This window comes from Centroberyx affinis, unplaced genomic scaffold, assembly GCF_046629955.1.
Source record: "Centroberyx affinis isolate AG114_WGS23_722 - 3 ecotype Tasmania unplaced genomic scaffold, CSIRO-AGI_Caff_v1 ptg001047l_1, whole genome shotgun sequence".
NCBI lineage: Eukaryota > Metazoa > Chordata > Actinopteri > Beryciformes > Berycidae > Centroberyx > Centroberyx affinis.
This window is the reverse complement of record NW_027279601.1, coordinates 118,127-145,461: the sequence shown is the minus strand read 5'-3', so window position 1 is coordinate 145,461 and position 27,335 is coordinate 118,127. Positions and strand designations below refer to the sequence as shown.

At 40.7% G+C, this 27,335-nt stretch overlaps 1 protein-coding gene across 1 annotated transcript; it reads right to left on the bottom strand.

Moving 5' to 3' along the window:
* Positions 1–23,706, bottom strand: LOC139647105 (multiple C2 and transmembrane domain-containing protein 2-like; the record flags this gene model as incomplete). Its single annotated transcript, XM_071522955.1, has 4 exons — positions 23,568–23,706; positions 6,840–7,423; positions 2,403–2,456; positions 1–118 (listed from the first exon to the last, which is right to left on the bottom strand). Coding segments are annotated over exons 2-4 (706 nt in total), but the record flags the coding sequence as incomplete, so codon positions are not given.
* Between the last annotated feature and the right edge of the window lie 3,629 nt (positions 23,707–27,335).

The window sequence follows — 27,335 nt, the reverse complement described above, 5'->3', positions numbered from 1 at the left end:
CACATCGGTCCCTGATGACCAGGTTGCGTCCCTCCCTCAGGTTGATGGTGAGGAGGAAGGACCTGGGAGAATCCCTGATGCTTTCCGCCACACTCGGAGCGTCACTGCCCATCTCACACTGGACACCACACCAAAACATTATTATTAGCATTATTATTAGTAGTAGTGTAGTAGTAGTATAGTGTAGTAGTAGTAGTAGTAGTAGTAGTAGTAGTAGTAGTAGTGCAGTAGTAGTAGTAGTAGTAGTTCTCATGTCACATTTCAGGGATAGTTTCATATTGTTTTCGTATCATTCCTTATTTCTGTGTCCGTCTCTACTAAATATGTTCTTCAAAATGTTGGAATTGTCAATTGTATTATGGGATAATGCAAATTTGGGATATTAAAATTTCCCAAATACATTCTTAGCTAGATTCAAATTTTCTTTGCTATACCTTTGTATTATTTTGCTGCAGCAATGACCCAATTTCCCTACAGGGATTATTTAAATTTCTCCTAGTCTTAAAATGATTATACAGATTATTTTGAGATGAAGACGATGAGATAACTGGTACCGTCTAAACGCTGAACACTAAATATACAGTGTTCTAAAACTCGTATGCACTGTAAAGGATTTAAATAATGGACTCGCAAGTACAATTGCTACAATTCTTCACATTGTGCGAGAGTAAGTTGCATGAAGAGCTTATTTACATATTCCTTGCAGGTGATTTACATGCTCAGTTAGCTTTCCCTGGATAAACAAAGGCGGGGAAAAAAACACTTCTAAATGATACTACATTTCGACCATTTTGTTTTTACTATTGTGTTTGATGTAATGTTCAAAGTACACACTGTGAAAGACTTTTGTGCGGTTGTCTGCTGTCCATGCAATGTATTATTTAATCACAGTTAAGCCTCTGGACCAAACCAAGCATCTTTCAGAGAATAAAACCTGGTGGCCTGGAATGACGCGGCTCAGTGTCCTGGCCCTGACCCAGCCACAGCGCACTGGATGACATACTGATTGCTGAACAATACTCTACCACACACCGCCTACCGTACTCCCGTGTCCTGGACATAATGCAATAATCTGGAATTCAACTTTAAAGGTCCCATATCCTCCACTGTCCAGAGTTGTATTTTGCGTCTTTCTGGTCCATTCAAAGCTGTGTGTGTGGCGTCATGAACCAAAAACACTCTCAGTCCATTTCTCCACGTTCATTTTCCAGCATCTCTCTGAGCCTTACCAAGAACAGGCCGTTTCTGTCGCCGTGTCTTTAAGCTCATTAATATTAATTTTTGAGGTACTTGTACTTCACTTGAGTATTACCATGTTATGCTACTTTATACTTCTACTCCACTACATTTCAGAGGGAAATATTGTACTTTTTACTCCACTACCTTTATTTGATAACTTAAGTTACTAGTTACTTTGCAGATTCAGATTATTAATACAAAATATAATCAACTAAATAAATTGTGATGTATTATTATAGATTAATGTAAGCTACCCAGGAGTATATAAAGTAGTGGAAATCAGCCCCACCTTTTCCAGCTGCAACATTAAAGTGATGCTTACACATTAATGCAATCAATAATTATAATTCAATAATATAATATATACTGTATTATTCTGAAATGGGCCATTCTGCATAATGAGTACTTTTACTTTTGTTGCTTTAAGTACATTTTGATGCTAATACTTTTGTACTTTTACTTAAGTAACATTTTGAATGCTGGACTTTTACTTGTAACCCAGTATTTTTATACTGTGGTATTTCTACTTTTACTTAAGTAAAAGATCGGAGTACTTTACATTAATATTAATGACCCCTCTGTTCCGATTGTCTAACCGTTTCCAGAGTGAAACGTGAGACTCCGCGGCCCGGGCAGCTACAGGTAGGGAAAACAACGACAACCGCTCAACCGCTTTGAAAAAAACACTTTGTTAGTCTATTATTTCTTACAAAAATGATAATGAGCGAACCTTTGTGACGCCACAAAGTTACGGAAGTCCAAACGGCTCGTTTAGAGGCTCGCTGCACTAATATGGATTGTGTGGATTTAGTTGGCGACCGTGTGTTTTGATACTTTCACCATGTTTAGATAGACCATCCAACTCCTTTATCATCACAAAGGCAAGGGAGTCCTGTTTTCCACGATATGGGACCTTTAAGGCGAGTGTATACGCCATAATAAGTAGTATCAAAATGATACAAGTTATAAGAAGATATGGTCTTTTGAGTGATTTCATTGATCCTCTCTCTGGTTCAAGGTGTTCTAATCAGTGAAATCACCCGGCATAGTCTTTGGTCGGAATGAAAACCTGCATACTCTCACCCCTGGCCTACACCGCTATGCCAACAACATAGAATTAACATAGAACTTCACAAATGGCCGAGTCGGACGATGGCACTTACACTGTGGTTGTCCGTGTCTTGTAACGTGTGGCCGTTGAAACCATGGTTATCGCGCTGTGGAGACAAAGGCAAATATTAGTTAGTTTGAAAATCTAATATGCAATATAAGGGAGCTATGAAAAAAATATATAAAATCCCAGAGGGTGACAGAGGAAATATTCAGTGAGCGGAACAGTTGGAAAGTCCAGGCTCTGATCTCTCTGGCATTTCCACCACCAGCGCAAAGCCTCAGAGCGTTTATTAAAAATTCCTGTACCCTAGGCTCTGAACAATGTTAAGCCAAAGAACACAGTAATGACAAAAAAAAAGGAATTTGCTCTCCCTCTCTCTACCTTCTCCCCTGCTGGGAAGGTGAGGTGCACAAACGACTGTGCCCTGCCTGCATGTTTGGTAACTGTTGCATTGCAGGGCTGAACGATTTTGAAAAAATATCTAATTGCGATTATTTTGACTGATATTGCAATTGCAATATAGGGCTGCAACTACCGATTATTTTCAGTGTCGATTAATCTGTAGATTATTTTCTCGATTAATCGAGTAGTTGTTCGGTCTATAAAATGTCAGGAAATGGTGAAAAATGTGGATCAGTGTTTCCCAAAGCCCAAGATGACGTCCTCAAATGTCTTGTTTTGTCCACAACCCAAAGATATTCAGTTTACTGTCATAGAGGAGGAAAGAAACCAGAAAATATTCACATTTAAGAAGCTGGAATCAGAGAATTTTGATTTATTTTTCTTAAAAAAATTACTCAAACCGATTAATCGGTTATCAAAATAGATGGCGATTAATTTAATAGTTGACAACTAATCGATTAATCGTTGCGATATGATTTGCGATATTAGAGGGAATGATAATTTTTACATCATTATTCTCATTTTCATTGAAAAACGTATTAAATGGATTATGGTGTGATTTTTGCGGGGATCTGTACCAAACAAAGATGTTTTCTTAAGTCTGTAGAATATGATGTGTAGGCCAGGACATCTCCGCAGCACCACAATATTTCATTTAAAATGCTATTTTGACACACATTTCACTTTTAACAAATATTGCGCCCCCTGCGATTTGAAAATTGCAGTATAGTAGGCCATATTCCGATTTCGATAAAATTTTGATTAATTGTTCAGCCCTGTTGCATTGCGCATTTGGCACTTGCTAAATTGGAAAGGTTTCTGTTATTTTACCTTGGGTTGACCAAATACCCCATTTTGGTGTGTGTGTGTGTGTGTGTGAGATGTCCCTGCACATTTTGAGTAAATGTGTGTTTATCTTAACCTTGGCCCAGCCTAAAGGTAATCTCTGTGTTTAGACACTAAACATCTCAAGGACTCTTGCGCATCACATACACACTCACATATGCATTCACACACACTCAACCCTGTAACATTTCGATTAGGAAGCCAGTTGATGTGGCAGCCTGTCTGAGTGTCCTGTAGGTTTCTGATGGCATAGCCTGATGTGGAGCTGAACAATTAATAAAAAAAAAAATCTAAATCGCAATATGAACTTGTGCAATTTCCAAATCGCTGAGGCTGCAATTAATGACTTGTTCAAAATGGATTTCTAAACACACTAATTGTGTTTGAACTAATTGGGTTTTTTTTTTATTTTAATATTTTAACAAATTCCAGCCTGTTTTTAGATCTACTTAAGTCTACTCTCCTGAAAGTCTGAAAGTCCTGAAAGTCACAAATGACCTTCGTTTAACAACTGATGCAGGAGACAATTTCTGTTTTTTCTGTTATTCCGTTTCATATTTCGGCAGCATTTGACAGCATCTGGATCACGCAATCTCAACAAACACTGGGTTGACATTTCAGTCACAGCAAAAGAGTGGCTCAGCTCTCTCCAACTGAACATTAAATAAAGTTTAGTATTATTTATTACTCCCTGTGACCTTTCTTTATTGCTATGTTCAACAATATCCATTACACAACATATTGTTGTTGTTGTTGTTGTTTTGTTTTTGTACTGTTGTGATTTTAATTGAGACCGAAGACAAATTTCCACATTGTGGACAATAAATGAAACTAACTAACTAACTAACTAACTAACTGTTTGCAGACAAACAACATTTGTGGGTTTTTATCTAAAATATAAAACTGGTCTTGACTGGGAGAGCATGTATCTGTTGCTGGACAAAAAAATACATATCTGCAAAAAGTCTGTTTTTCAGGAGTGAAAAAAGAATGATTTGATTTTATTCCCCTGGATTGTTTATGCGTGTGATTGCTCACCTTACTGGTTTTATTCTATTCTATGTACATTTTCTTGTCATTATTATGTTTTATTGTGTATTGAGACAACTGTGGCTTTAAATCAACTTTAACTTGAATAGGAATGCTCTACCATTGGGGCGTACTGAACAGTGAAGGTACATAGTAATTCAACACCAGTAGCTCTGTCTAAGCTGCTCTAGCAGCGACTGGGCGGATTCTAGGCGGAGATCATATGGGACTCTTTGTTTCCCTTTGTTCCCTGTAATACTATTAGCTACTGAACAAAGCATAGTCTGCATGGACACTGAGCTTTGATATTAAGCGGCTTTCTTCCTCATTGGCTAGCATGATCATCATGATAAAGACAAGATAATCAAGCTAGTAATTCACAGGTCACCTGGTTGTGTTTTGTCTAACATTACATACAAAGTGAAAGGAGATTCTTAAGGTATTGCTTTTCAATATAAGCCTTCAGGAAAGCTGTATTATTATAATTTATTGATATATTCTGTACTTTAAAACACTAAAAAACACTTTTTAGGCTTGATTTTAATATGTTCTGTATTCAGAATTGATTCTTGTTTTAATTAATCAGTGCATTTGGCATTTTATTGTTTTTGTCTTTATTGTTATATTATTTTCAAACCCCGGGGAAGTTTTGAAAAGCACTTTTGTTGTCAACTGAATCCGACCTGCACCAAGGTGGCTCCTGTTGATTTGCCTGTCCTCCCTAATAAATGATCTTCTGGCAAAAAAGCACCAAATAAACATAGCTGTCTGTCAATCTAACTCACACCAAACAATTCAAACAAGGTCCAAAATGATTAACCTGAGAAAAAAAAAATCAACTTCCTCCTCAAAATCAATCAGGGTTCCTGCAAAATTCTGGACTTTAATCTCTTGATTTGATTTGACTAAAGCCACAGAAAATATGTTGTCATATGTATATCAGGACAGTACAACAACATTTTCCCCGTACTTTTCCAAACATTTTGTGCAAGACCTGGAAGTGACCAAAAATATTTTTCCATACATTTACAGACTTTCTAGACCTATGTAGGAACCTTGGTCAATCCATTAAACCCTATGGCTATGGCACAGTCCCTGCATGTGATATTCAATCCTTCCAAAACTGCTGATATCTACTAATTGTCTGGCAATAAAGTGGAGCTGATAACTGACGCAATATTATTTGGTCAAGGTGATATATTATGAGACGTAGATCAAAGTGTCAGCTTATGGGAACACTGGTCCTGAGTACTCCAAGATGTTGATTTTTTTTTTTAGATATGGCTTAAACTACAGGAGTGATTTTGAACATGGCTGGGTTTTAGCTAGTGCCACATCTTACCATAACGTGTTGACACCATTATATTACATTACATTAAGTCATTTAGCAGATGCTTTGGTCCAAAGCGACTTACAATAAATGCATTTTGTCAACAGTACAGTAAGTGCATTTTGTCAACAACCATGCTCAAATCCACATCCGTGACTATCGGGATGTGTTTTGCGTGTCACTGAGATGGGATAACATAAGACTGGCAAAGATGTGGAGTGTTGACTCATTAAAACACACTCAGTCTGGCAGTGCAAATACACACACGGCCAGTGTTAGTACAGTACAGCTGTGTGGGCTGTTGATTTCCACTAATTCCAGCTCCTCCATGTGTAAAGAGCAGGCTGACTTTGTACAGTTTGAGTAAATAGACCTGACACCTGCTTCTGTGCCACAAGCCAGTCGCTTCATCGAAAGTGCATTAAGTCTTTACTACTGTATTATAGGAAGACAGTATATAATGCAGGAGCACACAGGGCCTTGAACGTAAACCTCATTACGGGTTATTAAAGCTATGGGTTGTCTGAAGACATTTGCTTGTTATTTTTTGAGGATTGAATTACAGTACTGTGCAAAAGTCTTAGGCACCCTAGATTTTTTAGATAAATTTTGTCTTGGATGTTTATTTTTTTTTTTTCTGCATTACTGTGTCACAGTAGTATCAGATTGCTCTTTATAGTATTTTTTTATACATTTAGAAACCTCTAATTTCATTATTTCTGAAAGCATCTCCGCTTGACAGATTTTTCTTTACATGTGCCTAAGACTTTTGCACAGTACTGTATATGTATTTTTTAAATATTGATGAATTTCAGGTAGTGTTTATTTCCCAAAATGGATACATAGCATTTGGAATGAAACCTTTCACACGCAGCTTACCTGTGAGCCGTCCTGGGAAACCTCCACAGTGGGAACGTCTCGGCTGTAGACGGTCATCAGCTCCGGCAGGCCCAGCTCCTGAGGCTCCATGCCCCCGACGGGTCTGTAGTTCCACTCTGGAGAGCCCTTCTCCTCCTCACAGGCACTGCTGAAAGACTCCTGGGAGGAGGCCCAGTCGGTGCGGTCTACAGGCACGCTCAGTCTGTGTTCGCCCCTCCCGCCTCCTCCTCCTCCGCCGCCTCCCGCCGCCCCCTGGCCACTCCCGCCGCCTCCGTGCCCCAGAGGCGGCTTGGCGAGCGGCGTGGAGGGGCTGCTGTAGCTGGGGGCGCCATACTGCGGGGGCTGCAGCCGGGGGGCGACGGGGCAGTAATCCCGCCTCATGTCGGGAGCCGAGGAGCTCATCCGGTGGTCGAGGGTGTGTTCGGGCCGGAGGTCCGGCTTGCTGGGGCTCAACTTGCCCCGCCGCAGGTTGGTCAGCAGGGGGCGCGCTCTCTGGCGCAGCTGCCTCATTATGCCCGGCTTCTTGGAGTCCATGATAGCGGGGGAGGTTCAGTTTGTGTCTAAGATCTGGACATCACTGACTGCTACAGTAGAAGACAAAGAAAGAACGGAGTCAGTAAGATATATACAGTTTCTGACTTAAGCCGCAGTTCATCCAGGACTTTTTAACCCCTTCTACTTAAGTTGATTTCACTACTGTTGACAAAATGCACTTATTGTAAGTAGCTTTGGGCAAAGGCATCTGCTAAATGACGTAATATAATGTAACCCTTCACAGTCATACAGTTCCACACATTGACACATGGGAAATTCCCAGTGCAACCACAGTCTTCTACTCAATTTCTGCAGGAATCGCCATTAATTGACTCACTCATTGACAAATTCAAATTAATTTCCTATGAACATAACCAGACCAGCCATTTTTGAACATGTATAATTTAAATACATTTCCTTGCAATAAAGTCTTTGAAAAAAACTCAATTTTGTCTTGAGCAGACCTCAAGTAATTACAATTATTAAAGGATGATGGATTTTATGTCAAAAACGGGATCACTGACATGTTTAATACACTGTACTCAGTAATATAGTAATTTATAATAAATAATAATAAATAATAACAGTAATTTAATTTTATATCAAATTCAAGACAGATTATAAACAATAAGAATAGACTGAATCCAAGGTGACTGCAACAAAGGACAGTTTCTTGTGAAAAGTTTCATTCTAAAAGGTTATACATGCCTTTTGGGTATTGAGCCTCATGGCCATTGCTCAATATTTCATAGCAACCATCCTCAGTAATATTCAATAGTCAGTTTTACATTCATGTCAGCAATCCTTGTGCACATAGGTGTCACATTGTTCAACCAATGTGTATCTCATGTTGGAATAAAAAAATATTTTGCTTTGTTGCAAAGGCTTTGACTATTTCCATTATAAAATGGATTCTGACAGAAGCAGAAGTGACATGCGAATCATAAAAAAAAACAAGAACAAAGAAAAGAGAAAATGAAAACCATCATGAAAACCATTTAGGGATCAGACTTAACTGTCATGTCACAGGTTGGAGGAAAGCAGGAAGTAAGGAGGAGGAACTGAGACTGAGACTATCATAAATCAATCCATCATCCTGGTTCAGAAGCTTTATGTGACAAACTGCAGCCAGCAGAAAGTAACATGTGGTTTCCCTGAGAAAACTGGAGCAAATGGGTTAATGTGATCGGCCCCAATCCAATGGGAATTAGATAATTAATGCTTTCACACGTGCACTTACATGCTGCTGGGATCTCTGGGTAAAAGACACAAGCCGTGGGTGGATGGATGGATGGATGGATGGATGGATGGATGGATGGATAAATGTAAACAAGGAAAGTATTTTTACTATCCACAGCTGTACAGGCCTCAGCAGTTCAGCTTTCATCAAAAAGAGAAAGAGCCAGGGACAAAACAATAACATGGACAATAACATTAGACACCTTGCTGGAATCAGTTTTCCTTATGGCTTTCCTTATGGATTTTTACATTGTGGTGAATTCATTAGTGGGGCTCTCTTTCAATCCCATCCATGATCTCACAATGTCTGATTTGGTTATGCACCCACACCATACTCAAACATTAAAAATTGACAGTAAGGACAGTAAGTAAGGATCTTCAGTCATCATTGCTCAAACTGGCACTGATTTTGCCCCGTCTTCTCTGTCCCGCTACCTGCAATTTCAAACATCAGTGTCCACCGATGATCCCCTGTTCCTCTCTGATGCTGGCAATGTTATCATGAGTTCCTGAACCCTTTCAAAGCCAGTTCAACATAGTCAGGGTATCATTGCGATAGCTGGTTTCACAAAACCTGATAATGGCAATCCTGGCTACCTGGTCTCATGAAGGTGGTCAGCAACTGGCTCCGTCAACCCAGGATTTTCCAATCCAGTTATGAGCGCGTGTTCATGTAAATGAGGCGGGTTTGTAACAAATAGCCAATCACATGCAACATGGACAGAGCCAGAGGGGACATTCTAAAAGGCTTTATGTGGAAATGGCTTAAGACAAAAAGATTTTTTCGTTGATGATTTTTTATTTTTTTTTTATTTTCCAGGTATACAGAAACATAAGAACTAGCAATGGTGAAAAGAAAAATCTAATTTACATCAATTTGATTTTTTTTATGAATTAATATAGTGAAAAAATGACACAAAAAAGGGCTCGACATGGCTTAATGAGCCAATATTGATATGGGGAAAAAAAGAATGTCTAGAAAAAAAATAGGGAAACATTTTTAAAAAATCATCAAAGTCTGAATTTAGGCAAAAACGAGGGTTTAATGTGGCCAAATGACCTAAAAAAAATTAAAAAAAAGACCTTCTTTAAGTCAACCATCAGGGGGATACAAGGAGATACTGTGGTGAAATGTTCCAAGTTAAAAATAAATCAGCAACATGGTCAAATAACTATGACAAGATCCCCAGTTGAAAATGAATGGAAATGAATGATCTTAATGTGGCTTAATGTGGTTTACTTATCTAAAACTAATGATGCATTAATTATCTAATTCCCATTGGATTAGGGCCAATCACATTAATCCATTTGCTCCAGTTTTCTCAGGGAATCCACATGTTACTATCTGCTGGCTGCAGTTTGTCACATATGCTATATTTATGATGAAAGGTCACAGTCAAGCCCTCGATTTTGCTTAAATTTGGACATTGATGATTTATTAAAAATATTTCTTTCTTTCATTACACCTAAATTTTAGATCTTTAAGCCCCATTAAGCTGTCATATTTAATGTTTTACGACAATTTACCACATTACTATTTAATTACAAGTATTCCTGTATATACCCAGGTTTTTCCTTTTTATGGTAGTGAATAATTAGGATTAAAGGTCCCCCTTATTTATCGATGTTTATTACTGTTTTTCTTCATCAGTTTTAGGTAAGTAAACCACATTAAGCGCATTAATTTCCATTCATTTTCAACTGGGGATCTTGTGATAGTTTTTTGACCACGTTATTGATTTATCTTTACCACAATGATTATTTGAACGACGTATACTGTAAATACGAATTGGTTCTCAATTAACTTATCTGGTCAAATAAAGGTTAAATAAATAAAATATCTCTGATCTAATAAATCATCATGGAAAGTAAAGATGTTCTTTTTATAGTCTCAATAATTCAAGGTTGAATCAGCCAGCCCTTTATCAAAACAGGACTGAAGAAATGTCACAACAACAGGTACATCACACAGCATTAGATTTGGCCCCCTGGAGCTACACCAGTGACTAAACCTGTCCCAGGGGCCCTTGTGGAGGAAGCCTTGGAAGCCCACAGTGTTTAGAAGTGTAGGCGATAAATCCCTGAGTGTGGGTGCCAGAGCTGGCCCTGAGCCTGTGACCGCATGTCTGCCCTGACTGGGAGACGCCACGGGCCGCGTACCTCCTTCAAATCTGCTATCCACACCTGGTGGGGCCAGTTTGGAGCAACCAGTTGGACCCTGGCTTTCAGAATTATTATCGTCGCCAGAACAATGGGCAGGAGAGGAAAAGGAGGGAAGGCATTCAGCCACTGGTTTGCTAACGCATCTATCCCCAGAGTCTCTTCGGGTCCCACCGTGGCATACCACAGGGGGCAATGAGTGGTCTCCTGAGAAGCAAAAAGGTCCAATCGAGCTTCCCTTAAGTGAGACCATATGGTGTGCAAAATTACCAGGTGAAGGCGCCGCTCCACTGGTTTGGGGTCCCCCCTGGACAGAAGATTGGCTGCAACACTGGCTGTCCCCGGCAGGTGAACAGCCCTAAGAGACACGCCCCCTCCCAGGAGGGGCCCCACATGCCTCAAAGAGGACGTCCCTGCCATACAGCCCCCCAGTCCGTCTCAGAGGCATCCATAGTTATGGTTGTTCTTGAACACACCGGTCCCATGGAACCCCTTCGCTGAGACCAGGAGTCATACACCACCAATCCAGTCTGTCTGTTCAGCCAGTGGGAAATGGCGATTTCGATGGCAAAGTAGTGAAATAAAGCAAAAATGCCTTTACACTCCAGACTAGAGCCCTGCGCTGGACTGTTTTTTTAATCCTGCTCCCGCCCGCTCCCGCTGGATTTCTGACCATTACCGCCCGCTCCCGCAATATGTGTGTTATTGACCGCCAGCTCCCGCCCGCAGCAAAGTTAAAACCTCCCGCCCCTGCGAGATTTGCGTTGGGTCCCGCGGGACCCCAATCCCAATGCAGTCCCACCTGTCAGTAATAACGTAGCAAAATTACGTTCTAGTGACAACTGACAACTGAGAAATTTGTCCAAATGTCAGACTTGCTTTGCTTTGCTTTTGTAATGACCTGCTTTGATTTTCTTTTCAACTGCATTTGTTGACTCCGTCTCCATCCTTCTGGTTAAATCACGGGACCCGCAGTTCATTTTTTGACCGCCCGCTCCCGCCCGCAGCAACGTTCCACCCAACCACCCGCTCCCGCGATATTTGCGTTGGGTCCCGCGGGATCCCAATCCCAATACAGGGCTCTACTCCAGACCTACCCCACATAAAATTAGAAAACTGTCTAATAATAATATCCTGTGTCATAAAAACGTATACAACTAAATAGTGTCTTTGTTGCTTTAGTTTGAAAGTCTATCATTTGTCCAAAAAGCATCTACATTTCATTATAGGCTGATATGGTGTGAATTAGTCTCAATTAAGTGTATTACAGAGAATCGGAGCAGCGGGAGCGGTACTGCGCTCGCTTTACCGCACCGTTGTTACGAAAAGAGAGCTGAGCCAGAAGGCAAAGCTCTCGATCTACCGGGCAATATTCATCCCAACCCTCACCTATGGTCATGAACTATGGGTCATGACCGAAAGGACAAGATCGCGGATACAAGCGGCCGAAATGGGTTTCCTCAGGAGGGTGGCTGGCATCTCCCTTAGGGATAGGGTGAGAAGCTCGGTCACCCGTGAGGGACTCAGAGTAGAGCCGCTGCTCCTTCGCATAGAAAGGAGCCAGTTGAGGTGGTTCGGGCATCTAGTAAGGATGCCTCCTGGTCGCATGCCTAGGGAGGTTTTCCAGGCATGTCCAGCTGGGAGGAGGCCACGGGGCAGACCGAGGACCAGGTGGAGGGATTACATCTCTACGCTGGCCTGGGAACGCCTTGGGATCCCCTAGTCAGAGCTGGTTAATGTGGCCAGGGAAAGGGAAGGTCGGAGCCCCCTGCTGGAATTGCTACCTCCGCGACCCGACCTCGGATAAGTGGTTGAAGATGGATGGATGGATGGATGGATGGATGGATAAGTGTATTACAGTATTTTAACAGAGCCCTGATTTGTCCCAAATTCAAGGTGTTAACCAACTGGACTTAATGTCACAAGGTTACAATAATGATGCGCACTAGGCACTAAGTGGGGTTTCCTCCATTATCAAGGTGAGTCGAGATGAGCGACTTCTGAGTCCACGCAGCAATGCAGGGGCTAGGTGACCCACAAGGAGCGGAGCGAACCAGCCAGAGTTTGGAACCTGACCAGTGATTGTAGATAAGTTCGATGTACAGCCCTGTAGGCGAGTACCAGTGTATTAAATTTTATGCAAGCAAAGATGAAACCAGTAAAGTGACCGGAATAGGGGAGTGATGTGAGAATTTTGGCTGGTTGAACACCAGACGTGCTGCAGCATTCTGAAGGCGTCCCAAAGATCTGATTGCAGAGACCGGTAGCCCGGCCAGAAAAGCGTTAGCAGTAGTCTAGGCGGGAGATAAGGAACCTTCATAAGGAGCGGTCGCATTTTTTTCCTGGCATTCAGAGAGAGCACAGTAGTCTGTGTGAGGGCAGACTTTCCCAAGGGAGAAAGAGTAGCTCCGTCTTGAGATCGAGCTTGAGGTGGTGCACAGAAATCTAAGCCCTAATGTCTTTAAGACATGCGGAAAAGCGCCCATCAATTCATGTTTCTGAGGGGGGGGGGGGAATGAAAGGTAGAGTTGAGTGTCATCAGCAGTGATAGGAGAAGCCAAGAGAGGAGATCACATGGCCGAAGGATTTTGTGTACACGCCCGAGTTTGAGAGATCCAGAGGGGGGGGGCCTCGGAGGCTTGAGATGACGAATCCTCCAGGTCAGACTGTGTTTACATGGAGCCTTTTAATCAGTAGTATCAATAGTAGCCCAATCAGAATAAAAATGCCTTATATAAACGCCTCAATCAGAATAAACTGGCCCGATCCGAATGAAATTTCATTCCGTTTGAGAGGGGTGGTTTAAGATAAAACTTTGTCATGTAAACACTCATTCCGATCACTGTCTTCATCTCGCCTCTTTCTGCACACGCTAGCGCATTTAACGTAAGTAACGTCAATTACGTTGCCCTTTTTTTCCGGGAGGATTCGAATGGATGTGCTTGTTATGTATGTAGGTGGTGCAGCCCGTTTTTATATCAAGCCCTGACTCTCCCGCCCACCCACAAATGGAGACAATCATTGAGGGGCAAAACAAAACGTCCTTTTCTGACACTTATGGAGTCGTATGTTTTGATAAAACTGTTGCTTAATCAGAAAGAACAGCAGTAAAGAAATAAACGACGCAGGTACATCTTTTAAAAACGTAAGCCCATGTTAGAGTGCTGGATTCGTGGTTTTGCGCATGTCAGAAACTTTTATTCTGATTAAATGGTAAATGGACAGCATTTATATAGCGCTTTTATCCAATGCGATTGTTACATGTAGCGCTCATGTAAACACTTGCGTGGCAATCTTCCTTCAGAATGATTTCATTCAGCATGAAAAAGAAATGTCTCATGTAACCGCAGTTATTGACTGCCCCTCAAGGTCAGACTCTTGAGGGTCCAACAGTTGGTCCAAGTTGTCTGATGCTGCAATAGACAATTCATCAGGATGACGACGAGGTTGCTTGGCCACTGGCTCCCAAGGATCTAGGGACACAGGGAGGCCCTGCTGGGCTGCCACAAGCTCGAGGTGTCTCCTGTATCGACTGTATCTGCGGTCACACCTGGCGTACATCGCCCCTTTCACACTGACAATTAGGGTTGGGGATCAAGAACCGGTTCCAAATTAGAACCAGTTCCAAAATTCTGATTCCAAAGGAATCATTAAGACATTTCAATTTCGATTCTGCTTATTGGTTCCTAAACAAATTTCACTCGCGCTAGTTTCAGTTTCCGTGGTGGCGGCATGCACCTTTGGTTTGTAGTCCGCCAGTAAAACCAGCAAAGAAGAAGAAGTTTACTGTTTCTTAGTTATGCAGTTTAGTTTAGTTATGCTAAAAGCGTTAGCGATCTAAAAGTCCGCAAGCCGTGATGCTAATTTTAGCTATGTTCAACTCATTGAGTTATGCTAAAAGAGTTAGTGATCTAAAAGTCCACTAGCCGTGATGCTAATTTTAGCTATGTTCAACTCCATTGAGTTATGCTAAAAGCGTTAGCGATCTAAAAGTCCGCTAGCTGCAATCGAGTTTTTACTAAAAGTATTAGCTCTCTGAACTAATCCAGCACTGGATAGCGAGCCCAGCCCACAAGATACAGAACCTGTTGCCTGCAGTAAGAAGACTGAACTAAGGAACATGTATTCCACACCTACTTCAAGTGCGGTAGGATTGAACTGTACACACACACATACAGCTCCGGAGACAGACAACATACATACCTTTCTTCATACCGGCCATACCGGAGTCGGAGTGACAACTGTGACTCTTACAAAGACTTTGAAAAATACCCGGGTCTTTATTGAGGTTTTTTTATGTGCGCACAAGTCAGAAGTTTCTGAATATGACTTGTGTAAAGTCATATTTAAAAAAAAAAAAAAGTTTTTTCTGTGAAATAAGCATGTGACCTGTTTTGACCCTGCCCCTCAAAGAATCGTAATCGAGAATCGTTAAGAACCGGAATCGATAAGCAGAATCAGAATCAGAATCAGAATCGTTAAAATCCAAACGATACCCAACCCTACTGACAATCCCCAGTGCGCTTCCCCCTCAGGGGCCTTCGCACACCTGAGTCCTCTCCCCCAGGGCTGCACTCAGGAGGAGGAGGTCTCCAAGCATGCGTAATATCATTAGGGGAAAGGGACACCATCGTCCTTACTCAGTTCAGTTTGTGATATAGCTCAAGGTAGCTTCTGCCCTCTCAGACGCAGAGGCTTCTGTCAGCTTTTTGGCTGAATCGCAACAGCGGGGCCAGCCCTATAAATGTGAATGTCTGTCACTGAGTGATGAAGTTACACCATTGGTCGGCCGTGGCACGTGGCACATCATAGGATCACACAGCCAGAAATTTAGGTTTCGTTTTCTCCGCCATCTTGTTTCTCCGCTGAGATCGGGAGCTAACTGAAGTTAAAGTAGAATCTATACAATTATATCATATCGCTGTTTATTTCGATGCATATGTGTGAGCTCAGTCCACCTGACAGCCCTCTGTTCTGTCGGCGGAGAGAGAGACACAGATAAGCATGGAGGTTTCGGCGCACCGAGGGTTTACTGCTGACGCTTTCCGGAGTTTCCCGGGGCCACGGTTCCGGCCAGTGCCGATAGCTGGGCGGCGATTTGTTCCCGGTGATCCGGCCGAGATTTCGGCGGGGGTCCCGATGCTGATGCGTCACCGGGCGAACGCCGTTTTCGTCACCGATGGGTACCGGAGCGACCGGGGCTTGGATCTGGAGGATCAATGCGGGCTGTGGGCGCGGTGGAGAGGACAGCGGCAGAGAGAGGAGACGGGACGCGCTGGAACAGAGATCAGTATGGGTGTATGGACTATTATTCTGTATATTAACAGTCTACAGCGGAGTTTGTTACACCATTGGTCGGCCGTGGCATGTGGCACATCCATACACGGTCCACTGTCCACCGATATTAGAGGGAATGATAATTTTTACATCATTATTCTCATTTTCATTGAAAAACGTATTAAAATGATTATGGTGTGATTTTTACGGGGGTCTGTACCAAACAAAGATGTTTTCTTAAGTCTGTAGAATATGATGTGTAGGCCAGGACATCTCCGCAGCACCACAATATTTCATTTAAAATGGCATTTTGACACATATTTCACTTTTAATAAATATTGCGCCTCCTGCGATTTGAAAATTGCAGTAGGCCATACTGCAATTTTGATAAAATTTCAATTAATTGTTCAGCCCTAGTTTTGACCTAGTCTTGTTTTCTTCTACTGTGCAATATACGCTGTATGTTTTCCATGGATACTTTTTGGCTTAGTCATCTATCCATATACAATGCAAGCTCACTCACATTCTGTAAATCAAGAGCTGAGTTGAAAATGAGATGAACAGTGGGAAGACAAAGCAGTCGGTGCATACTGCAGTGAGTTATTAATCCTTTAAGCTGGCATCTCTCCATTATCTCTGCAATGCAAACAGTGACTGCACCTGCCTGCCTGCTGCTGCGAAAACACGACTTTTGAAATGCAACAGCCCCATAATCCTCTTACCGGCATCATACTTTGTATTGTGTCATTACCCGTGACCCATGACCGGGCCTGTTATAAGCTGAGAGGGCAGGTAGGACGTGGGGTGGGGTGGGGTTGCAAGAGCCTGTCTGTATTGGTGAAACACATGAAGATGATGAAAGATGTTTACGGGGTTGTGGAAATTAGGAATTTTGTTTGAAAAAAATCAGAGTCCCACCATTTGAAAGGGGCATCTTCTCTCACTCAGGGATAAACAGTACAAAAATACACAGTGCACAAATAATTGTATAAACTAAAAAAAAACAAAAAAAAAAAAACGAAGGTAATCCAAGTCTCACAAAATGAAAACACTTTTACAAAACAAGATAGTGATAGATGGACTTCAGGTATTTGATATTAATATTTGATGACTTTTTTTCCCCAAAATGGATGCGTGTTTTCAAAATGATCTCTTCACATGCAGCGTCATGTATTTCCGCATGGTTTTCTAGATCTTAAAAGTACAGTTTACAGGTAGAGGTGTGCTGGTGTGTTTTTCCTAGTTGTCTGTTTGTTTGCAGTCACTCATCTCTTCAGTGACAATATCTAGTTTAGAGAAAACTCCTGACTCAGATCCGATCTCTGTAGCCTAGATTCATAATTCTCTAGCCTGACCCAAATATAAGGATTAGATGGCAGATCACTCAAATGGTCCGAAAAAAAAAACACACAGAGAGAGAGAGAGAGAGAGACAGTAGGCAGTGGGACGATGTCGCCATTAGTTGGGACAAATGACTGATGTTAATACCATCAGTTTATAGTCAGGCTTGGTAACCTTGAAAATGGTTCGATAATGATACGAGTTCTAGTTCCAGCTCTAAAACAAGACTTTTATTAATAATTTCTGCATGCCATCTGGCCTTCTACAGACTACAATCAGTTGATTTTCTTAGTACAAACTCCCATAAAAAAGAGCAAAGTCTTTAGTGTTTTGAAGCTTTTTTCAGTTGTACAAATCAATATCAAAATAAGCAAATAATTGGTATTGCTCTTCGATACTCAACACTACTTACAGGTTATAAGCAAACTGTACATCACATTATCACCGAGTATTTTTAGTACAAAGAGCACTTTGACTAATAGCCCAGCTACCAGAATCATTATGAGGTTAATGAGCTTAACTAGAGGGAATAAAAGGCCAAACAGCCTGAAGCGATTGATGCTTAACAGTATGGCGATTCTGACTCATGACCATCATTATTAGTCTCGATGATTTGAGGAACAAAATTATTTTACTGCATTTTTGGTATCTCATATCATATTCGAACTATTTTCAATGACAGATGACACTCTAAATGAAATGAGGTTTCAATATTGCCAATGCAGTTATTGATCATGATAACTAAAATCAAGACATAATGTTATGCACATTAATTGTGCATTGACCAAGTTACCAGACAGAGTTGTGGCGAGGCACTAACGGTTCCACTCTGGAAACAATGCTGTACCATCCTTATCCATCAATACTGCTGTATTGGTCACACCAGGCATACCAGTTAACCTGCATGACACCCTTCAGAACAATAGCCTGCATTCCTTTCTCATCATTACATTTGACATTTTAGGCATTTAGCTGATACTCTTATCCAGAGTGACTTAGAATAAGCTTAAATTCCTACATGAGTCATGTCACAGCACCCTGACAAATAGACAGAACAAATACTCCCGTGACCCTGCAATAATCATGGATGCTAGAGAAACGAAGGGAAAGACACCAGATGATCATGGATGACATGGATGATTTGAAGGTCTGAATGAGCTATATTGCATTTCCACACAGAGTAACCAATTTTTTGTTTCTAACATTTACATGTTTGTGTGCTGCATGGTAAAGCTATACGCAGTCCCTGTTTGATACAGTAGAGTCTTGCTCAAGGACACTTGGGTAGAGATGCTTCCTGGCCGAAGCGGGGATCAAAGCTCTGGCTCTCTGCTACCTCGGGAAGATCTGAGGCTGCACTCTGTCCTCATACCCTGAACCATAAAATGAATAATTAACTAGGAGTGAATAGGAACAACAATCCTGACGTTCCTGTTCTGAATCGTTACGACCAGAAGGTGACTTTGGTTATGTGCAGCAGGTAAGCCTAGCATTTACTGCATTTCCACACAGGTGTGGTCCCTAAGACAATAAGTTAACATGCCTTTATGCTTAGGCTGTGGCACGCTCCAATGGAGCTCCAGACACTTGTAAGATTGATAGCAAGGCACAGTGAAGCTGATCTGGTGGCTCCTGATGGACGACCGTCATCATCATTATCATAAATAACAACAATAATAATAATACAAATTTTATTATGTTGGCGTTTCCTTTATTTTGGCCGTCCCCTGCAGCCCCACGTCCTTTTTCATTTATTGTATACTCACTTGCCACGCTGATCATAGCTGGTAAACATGCAAGTGGCTCTAAGCTAATTCTCACTTGTTACTTAATATTAGGGCTGGGCGATATGGTTGAAATCAATATCACGATAATCATAAGGATTTTTCTCGATATCAATATATATCACGATATGGTTCATGTATGCAAAATCACGTTAAATAATCAAATGAATGTTCATCTCATTGAACCGAATGGTGATGTTAGGTGTGATGTCAAGCAAAACAGAAATATTCAAATAATATTCCTACCATACCTCATATGGTAGGAATATTATTTATTTACTATTATTATTATTATTATTATTATTATTATTTACTCGCCTCACTTTCATTACATTTACCTTTGAGTCATTTATCTGACACTCTTATCCAGAGTGACTTACAATGAGTGCATCAGTGAAATAAGCTTCAATTCCTAACTCGGAAAAAGTTGGGACAGTATGGAAAAATGCAAATTAAAAAAAGAAAGCAGTGATTTCTAAATGTACTTTGACTGGTATTTCATTGCAGACAGTATGAACACAAGATATTTCATGTTTTGTCTGGTCAACTTCATTTCATTTGTAAATATACATCCATTCCTGCCATTCAGGCATGCAACACATTCCAAAAAAAGTTGGGACGGGGGCAATTTAGGGCTAGCAATGAGGTAAAATAATTAAATAATGATGTGATTTGAAACAGGTGATTGTAATCATGATTTGGTACAAAAGCAGCATCCAGGAAAGGCCTAGTCCTTTAGGAGCAAAGATGGGCCGAGGATCGCCGGTTTGCCAACAAATGCGTGAGAAAATTATTGAAATGTTTAAAAACAATGTTCCCCAAAGAAAGATAGGAAGGGATTTGGATATTTCACCCTCTACGGTGCATAACCTGTACTGAACAAAAATTGAAACGCAACATTTTTGTTTTTGCTCCCATTTTTCACGAGTTGAAATAAAAGATCTAAGACTTTTTCTATGCACACAAAAGGCTTATTCCTCTCAAATTTTGGTCACAAATTTGTTTAAATCCGTGTCAGTGAGCACTTCTCCTTTGCCAAGATAATCCACCCACCTGACAGGTGTGGCATATCAAGATGCTGATTAAACGGCATGATTATTGCACAGGTGTGCCTTGGGCTGGCCACAATAAAAGGCCACTCCTTGTCGAGCACTACAATACGTAGTTACATCCACAAATGCCAGTTTTGTCCACAACCCAAAGATATTCAGTTTACTGTCATAGAGGAGGAAAGAAACCAGAAAATATTCACATTTAAGAAGCTGGAATCAGAGAATTTTGACGTATTTTTCTTTAAAAAAATTACTCAAACCGATTAATCCATTATCAAAATAGTTGGCGATGAATAGTTGACAACTAATCAACTAATCGATTAATCGATTAATCGTTGCAGCTCTAGGTCAGACGAATCCGTATTTCAGGCGGGAAGAATGGGACAAAATGACACCGGAAAGGCTTCATCACTTGGTGTCCTCAGTCCCTAAACGTCTTTTAAGTGTTGCGAAAAGGAATGGCGACATTACAAAGTGGTAAATGCTTTACTGTCCCAACGTTTTTTTGAAATATGTTGCCAGAATCAAAATTGAAATAGGTGTTTATTTTGGAAAAAAAGACAACAATAAAATTCATGAGGTGAAGCGTCAAATAATGTGCTGTTGTATTGTTTTCAATGTAATACAGGTCAAAGATAATTTACAAATCACTGTTTTCAGTTTTAATTTTAACACACCGTCCCAACTTTTTCTGATTTGGGGTTGCAGATCACCAACATTACAAGCGACAAACAGTGAGAAGGTCAAGACCCAGAGAAGTTGAAGGAATAAATATTCCTGTGACCCTAGAGTGATCATGGATGACAGAGAAGTGCTGGATAATTTTTTTTTTTTTTTTTTTTTTTTTTTTTTACTGGAGGACAGGATTATATTAGAGCAAGTACCTTTACATGCTCTCATATAATGGAAATAAGGGAGAGCAAGGTGTGGCAATACTGTCAACACCAAAGACTTCCAGTGAAAACAGTATCCCGGTGCTGACTAATCTACGGGAACTGCTTTAAAAAAAAAAAATACAGTAGCCATTACAGCTAGTTCTGGCCTGCATGCAGAAGTCCTGCTTAATGCTTTGCCCTTAGCAAACAGACCATTGATGCTACAGATAATAGATGTGCACGTGCTTCTGTAAGTACTTTGGAAGAGAAATAATGATCAGAGCATAAGATACTTCAGAACATATGAAGTCCCTTTAGGCCCAAATGAGAAGACAAACGTCAAAATAAAATTGACATACGGGAGAACACACTGACGCTATGAACTGGTGAAATATGGTGCTAAAAATTACACTGAAACATTAATTCTGGAAGCTTTTTTTTTTTTTGACTGTGCAAACACAAATAGGTATGATCAATGGGAAAACATGTACAGTTACTGAAAACAGCCCTTCTTCATTACTGGCTCATGAAGGTTTGACAGCTTTCACTTCTTTCGTTCTCACTTATTATTCATCTCTACTTATCTTGCGGTCTGGGTGAGGAGAGCCCTTCCCCTGTATGAGTGATGCCAGTCTGTGTCATGTTTTGTTAATATCATGGAAAACTTTAAGATGATATTTTTCCAACTTAAACCTGAAATTGAGATTCTGAACGGGCGTTAAGGAATGCCAAAGATCACAAATGTAACTTAGACCTGAGCTGGTTAGCAACTCAATAAAATATACTAACCCTAACCCTAACCCTAACCCTACTTCAGCATGAATAGGGCTAATACTGGATATACATAGGCGTGCACATAGGTTTTACAGTATGTGCCATATTTACAGTACAGTATTGCAGATGATAGAGCTGAGAGTGTTAAGACAGGAACCAGACAGAGCAAGCTGACACATGTAGACTGTAGACATGTAGACACCGTGACTGTTAAGAAAACCATGCAGGTCCATACAAATTTCCAGAGTTTCATTCCAAAATGAGATCTCCACCATTTGAAAAAAAGAGACTTTGACTCTCTTACAAAATGACTTCAAGGCCTAAAACAAAAATACAACTGATGATCGTTATTAAATGATACTGGGTTAATCTGTTGTTGAGAACATGAAAACACTTTTACAAACTGCATCTTCGAGATTTTAGACATCTGAATGATTCATTTCAAATCAATAAATGAATCCTTCACCTATTCTCAATTCAATATCAGACATGTCACTCATCTACAGCATATGATAGCAATTATAGATGTTTGTTTTTGCCTTTTTGTAACATTTCCTCAGTCAGTGGGCCAAGTTGAGCAACTCACACGCACTCCCTGTCTTCTCAGAATAAGACAAGAAACTATTTCCTGAAACCATTGCACACAGTTTGTGGTTCCCACACTCACAGGGGGCAAGACAAAAGCACATTTCACTGCAGAGAACAGACCACCAAAAATAAAATAACTCGTGCATTAATGATAAATCTATATGCAGCGGTGGATTCAGAACTTTTGATGGATGATTTCACGGTGAGAACATTTTGTAATGTATAGGCTACTTACAGAATCCAGTAGTAATACTAAGAGGACCCTGAGCACATAGTTCTACTGAGATTAACATCGCCCCAAACATGTTGGTTTCCAACCACAGTCAATAAACACAGTGAAACTAATTAGAACTTATTCACATAATTATATTAACTCAAATAGCCCACACAGAAACGGGACACTTCAATAACTAGTTACATACCGTGGAGAAATTGCCTGGAAGTGTCCCCGATACTCGTACAGAGAGATCACAGGCCAAACACCTTTCAAAAATTTGGCAATTCAATTGCCCTGGTTATCGACAAAGGTATAACGCTACATAATACACCTCAAGACCAGTTCTGAGTCATTGGAGGTTGCTCTTTAATTCGGCGTACATATAATCCACCAAGCGGTACGCAATTTGAAAAAAACATAGTTACAACATTGCTTCTCTACTGTCCACTACAGTCTATTTTGGTGGAGGAAGACTGGTGGAAAATCAAGACGCAGTTCTACCGGTTGGAATTGCATTGACACACGTGCTGTGTGGTGGAATGTATCGATGGCGAATTAATGAGTGGCACCTAACAGTTTGCTATGAAATTGTTTTAAATCATGTTCCACAAGCTAGCCTATGTAGGCTGCGTTTTCCGACAAACAAAGCATTAAATCACCACGTCAAGGGAGTTTGTCGTGAAGTTAATTTCAGAGAGAAAGTTATAAATAGAGGATTCGTAGGATTTTAAAAGTTTGGAGTTAGTGAAACGAAAGCCGTCGTGAGTTGTCGGCTGTCTGCCAGGTGAGATTCCCCTCCGGGCAGGTAGGCAGCTCACCTGGACAGCCCACCTGAAAGATAGCCGCACTGTCTGCTTCGAAAGATGAAGTCTAAAATAGACCTTTACCTTTTTCCGCTGCAAGAAACATCCTCAGACGATTAGCTCCCATTCAGCACATGGTTTCAGAAAAGTGTGGTTAGAAACGAGAGCAAACATCCAGCACAACCTGCGGGTTTGAGAGACTTCCTCCCCTCCTGTCTCCTCCAGACCAGCATCAAGCTAGCCACAATAAAGAATGGCACGTTGGGTCAAGATTTTCAAAATAAGACCCATATTGACGAGCACGCGTTTCAACGGTCTCCAAGTAATACAAACTCCCACAGCGAAAATAAAGAGTATAGCCTATTTAGCGAGGAATCTGTATTTTACGAAAATACACTGGTTTCCAAAATGTCAAAAGTGTCATTTTATAACCTTAAAATGTAATTTCCAGAGCATTTATAGCCAAATAGATCTATGGCGTGTACAGCTTATAGGCCTACAGTATATCAGGCTGCCAAAAATACAAATAAGAATTCAAATAGTCCTATAAAAACACTCAAACTGTACATTTATACCACACAACTTAGAAGTAGCATATGTCTACTATCTTGAAAATGTTAGTAGACATAGGCTACTTGTGGTGTCTAGTAGCCTAGCTATAAATTCGGTGTTAGGTGCATCTTTCTTTGTGTATTTATTCAATAGCCAATGCCAAGCACAGAGCATGTGCTATTCTGACTGGCTGGTACAGGAGCTCCCTGTGTCACGGCTATGGGTTGAAAATAAATCATTTCGAGATAGTATCCTACACACTGATGTCAGTTGTCTGGTATGTTTCTTGTGTTTAAGTCTTTTTTTTTTGTTGTCCGAAAATTACCTGTCCATGAGGCACTCAGGAATGCCATATTTCTTTTTAGTCTATTTTGTAACTACAGTTTCATTTCAAACATTAATGAATCCACTGAGGATGTGATACAATTATGTTAGAAAAAAAAAAAAATTGGTGACCCATTTTGTTTTGAAGGTACACCCACCTCACTTCCGGCCTCACGCTGGCTAACAAACTGTGGCTGCCAGTGACTGCTCGGAGAATTAAAGGGCAGAAAGCCTCAGTGTCTGTCGCAAACAAAAAACCAACAGCTCTTACAAATCTAGTAATTCTCTACTAATGTAGCCCTACAACACAAACCACCACCCATATCAATTCACTTATTTCATCACAAACAGATTCGTTGTTTTTTCGGGGGTTTTTTTGGGGTTTTTTCAGACAAGCTATCATTAAAAAGAGGGAGTAACCAGCCCTTTTACTGCAAAAACTTTTTACTTTACTTCACTACAGATAGGCTACACAGTAGAATAGAATTCCTACCATTTCTTAATAACGCTGCTACACTAACACTACATTAGACAGTACTAAATAATGACATCTGGTGGTCAAATTGTTCACACTTTTACAGCTGAATTCAACTTTTTAACCAACACACTTCTAGTTGCTCTCAGATAGATTAGGGCTGCAACTAACGATTATTTTCATTTTCGATTAATCTGTCGATTATTTCCTTGATTAATCGATTAGTTGTTTGGTCTATAAAATGTCAGAAAATGGTGAAAAATGTCAATCAGTGTTTCCCAAAGCCCAAGATGACGTCCTGAAATGTCTTGTTTTGTCCACAACCCAAAGATATTCAGTTTACTGTCATAGAGGAGTAAAGAAACCAGAAAATATTCACATTTAAGAAGAATCTGAGAATTTTGACTTATTTTTCTCAAAAATAAATTACTCAAACCGATTAATCGATTATCAAAATAGTTGGCGATTAATTTAATAGTTGACAACTGATCGATTAATCGTTGCAGCTCTAAGCTAGATCACACATTTTCTCCTGTAAACAGACCTTACTCCTTGTGATTATTTAAAGTGGCAAGTGCAAGAGATGCCAATTAATGTTCAGTCAACATGAATTGATCTGTGTCGGCCTAACCTAGACTACTTTTCAACATGAGTTGTATTTTTTTTTTTTATGCTTGCCTTGTCAGTGTAGCACACCATTCCCCTTCATTGCTAAGAGAGTCTTCTGGAAACATATTTAACTTATTGAACAGTTTCCTTCAATTTGAGAGCTGTCATAATACGCTTACACAATGACCTACATCAGCGGTGTGGACTCAAGTCAAATTTGCTGACTTTAGACTCGACTTGACAAAATCAAAAAAGACTTGCAACTCGAATTGGACTTTAACACCAATTACTCGTGACTTCACTTGGACTTGAGCCTTTTGACTTGAAAAGACTTGATACCTTACCCCAAACCCAAAGATTAAAAAGTATGTTATTTAAAAAGTGTGCCACGAATCAATTCATTTCCCTTAATTTCCTGAATCAACTAACGTTAACGCTATTAATTCCCAGCAAGTCGACACTTCATTTCCCAGATCCACTTTGTTTGAACCAATCTGACTGCATCCAATCAAGGTGCAGGAGAGAACCATGAAGAACTAACGTTATGTTACTGAGCGCCAGTTGGAAGAAATGATACCAAAGATAATTTCGTTCGCGTACAAAAACTATCAACTATCAACTATAACTACAGCTATCTGTTGCATCCACCGCAGAGCCACCACACCCCCCCTCCCTAGTTATTCCGTTGGCTCTGTGTCAGCCATTGTACAGCAATGATCTGTTTAAACAGACGAGAGTGTTGTGGGTTCCCTGCCCGACTCGTACTTTGATGTTCACCCAAAACGAGATGACAAATGGGCTTCTAGATTAGACGGCCACGCGCTGCAATCTGCTAACGTTACAGCAGTGAAATCGCAAGGTAATGTAACGTTAACGTTACTTCCTTCACTGAAAATGAATGATTTCTTCTGTTGTTAAAATGGCATTACATTTGGTGAAGAGCGCGTTATGACTTGTTTAGGACTCAAAACTCAAAGTTTAGGACTTGGGACTTGACTTGGGACTTGTCAGTCTTGACTTGGGACTTGCCTGTCTTGACTTGGGACTTGACTTGGGACTTGCAAAACAATGATTTGACATCCCGCTACACCAAATGATGGTACTTTTTAAAGGACAGTAGGTAACTTAAAGCAATATTCCACTTAACATGGGGGTGATTCAGCACTTGGCCACCATGAAAACCAGAATATAACCTATCCACCAAGATCGGATTCAGCTGGACGAGTTTGAGAGTTCGGAATTTTACTTCCCATGTATTTGAATGAGGCCACGAAAATAGCCTAAAAAACTCACATTTAACGCGTTGGTGAACAGATTCAACAACATAATCTGCTTATAAGACAACAAAGCAGTCCTGGGTCCTTCATCATTTTGCATTTCTATGCTTGATTTATGGTGCATTCCATTGCACTCGGAACTCAAGAGACAAACGACTTCCAACATGGAAAAGTGCAACAGAACGGTCGTTAAAGTCGGAGTTCCCAGTCGGAAATTCGGGCGAGGTTCATTCTGGCCCGAGTTCTCTGACATAAACACAGCTGATGTCACAGCATCAATCTGTAGGCTGCTTAATAAAATGTGATTTTACTTGATACTAGTGCAGTGCCCGTTCGCGCCGCTGCTGCACAGAGCGCTGTTCACTTGTTTATTCAAAGTTTATTAATATTGAACGACCGCTAACGCTAATGGGCAAAGGCTGTTGCGTCCATGTTTTCCCTAGAAGATGCACTGGAATGCATTTAGATCGGAGGTTGGTAGTTCGACACTGCACCTCCTCGGGTCCCCAGCTATACACCCGCCAAGCGTGAAGTAGATCGGACGAACGGTTCTCGAGATATGCAACGGACAGGCAGACAGACAGACAGACAGAGATTCCTTGCTTTATAGCAGTG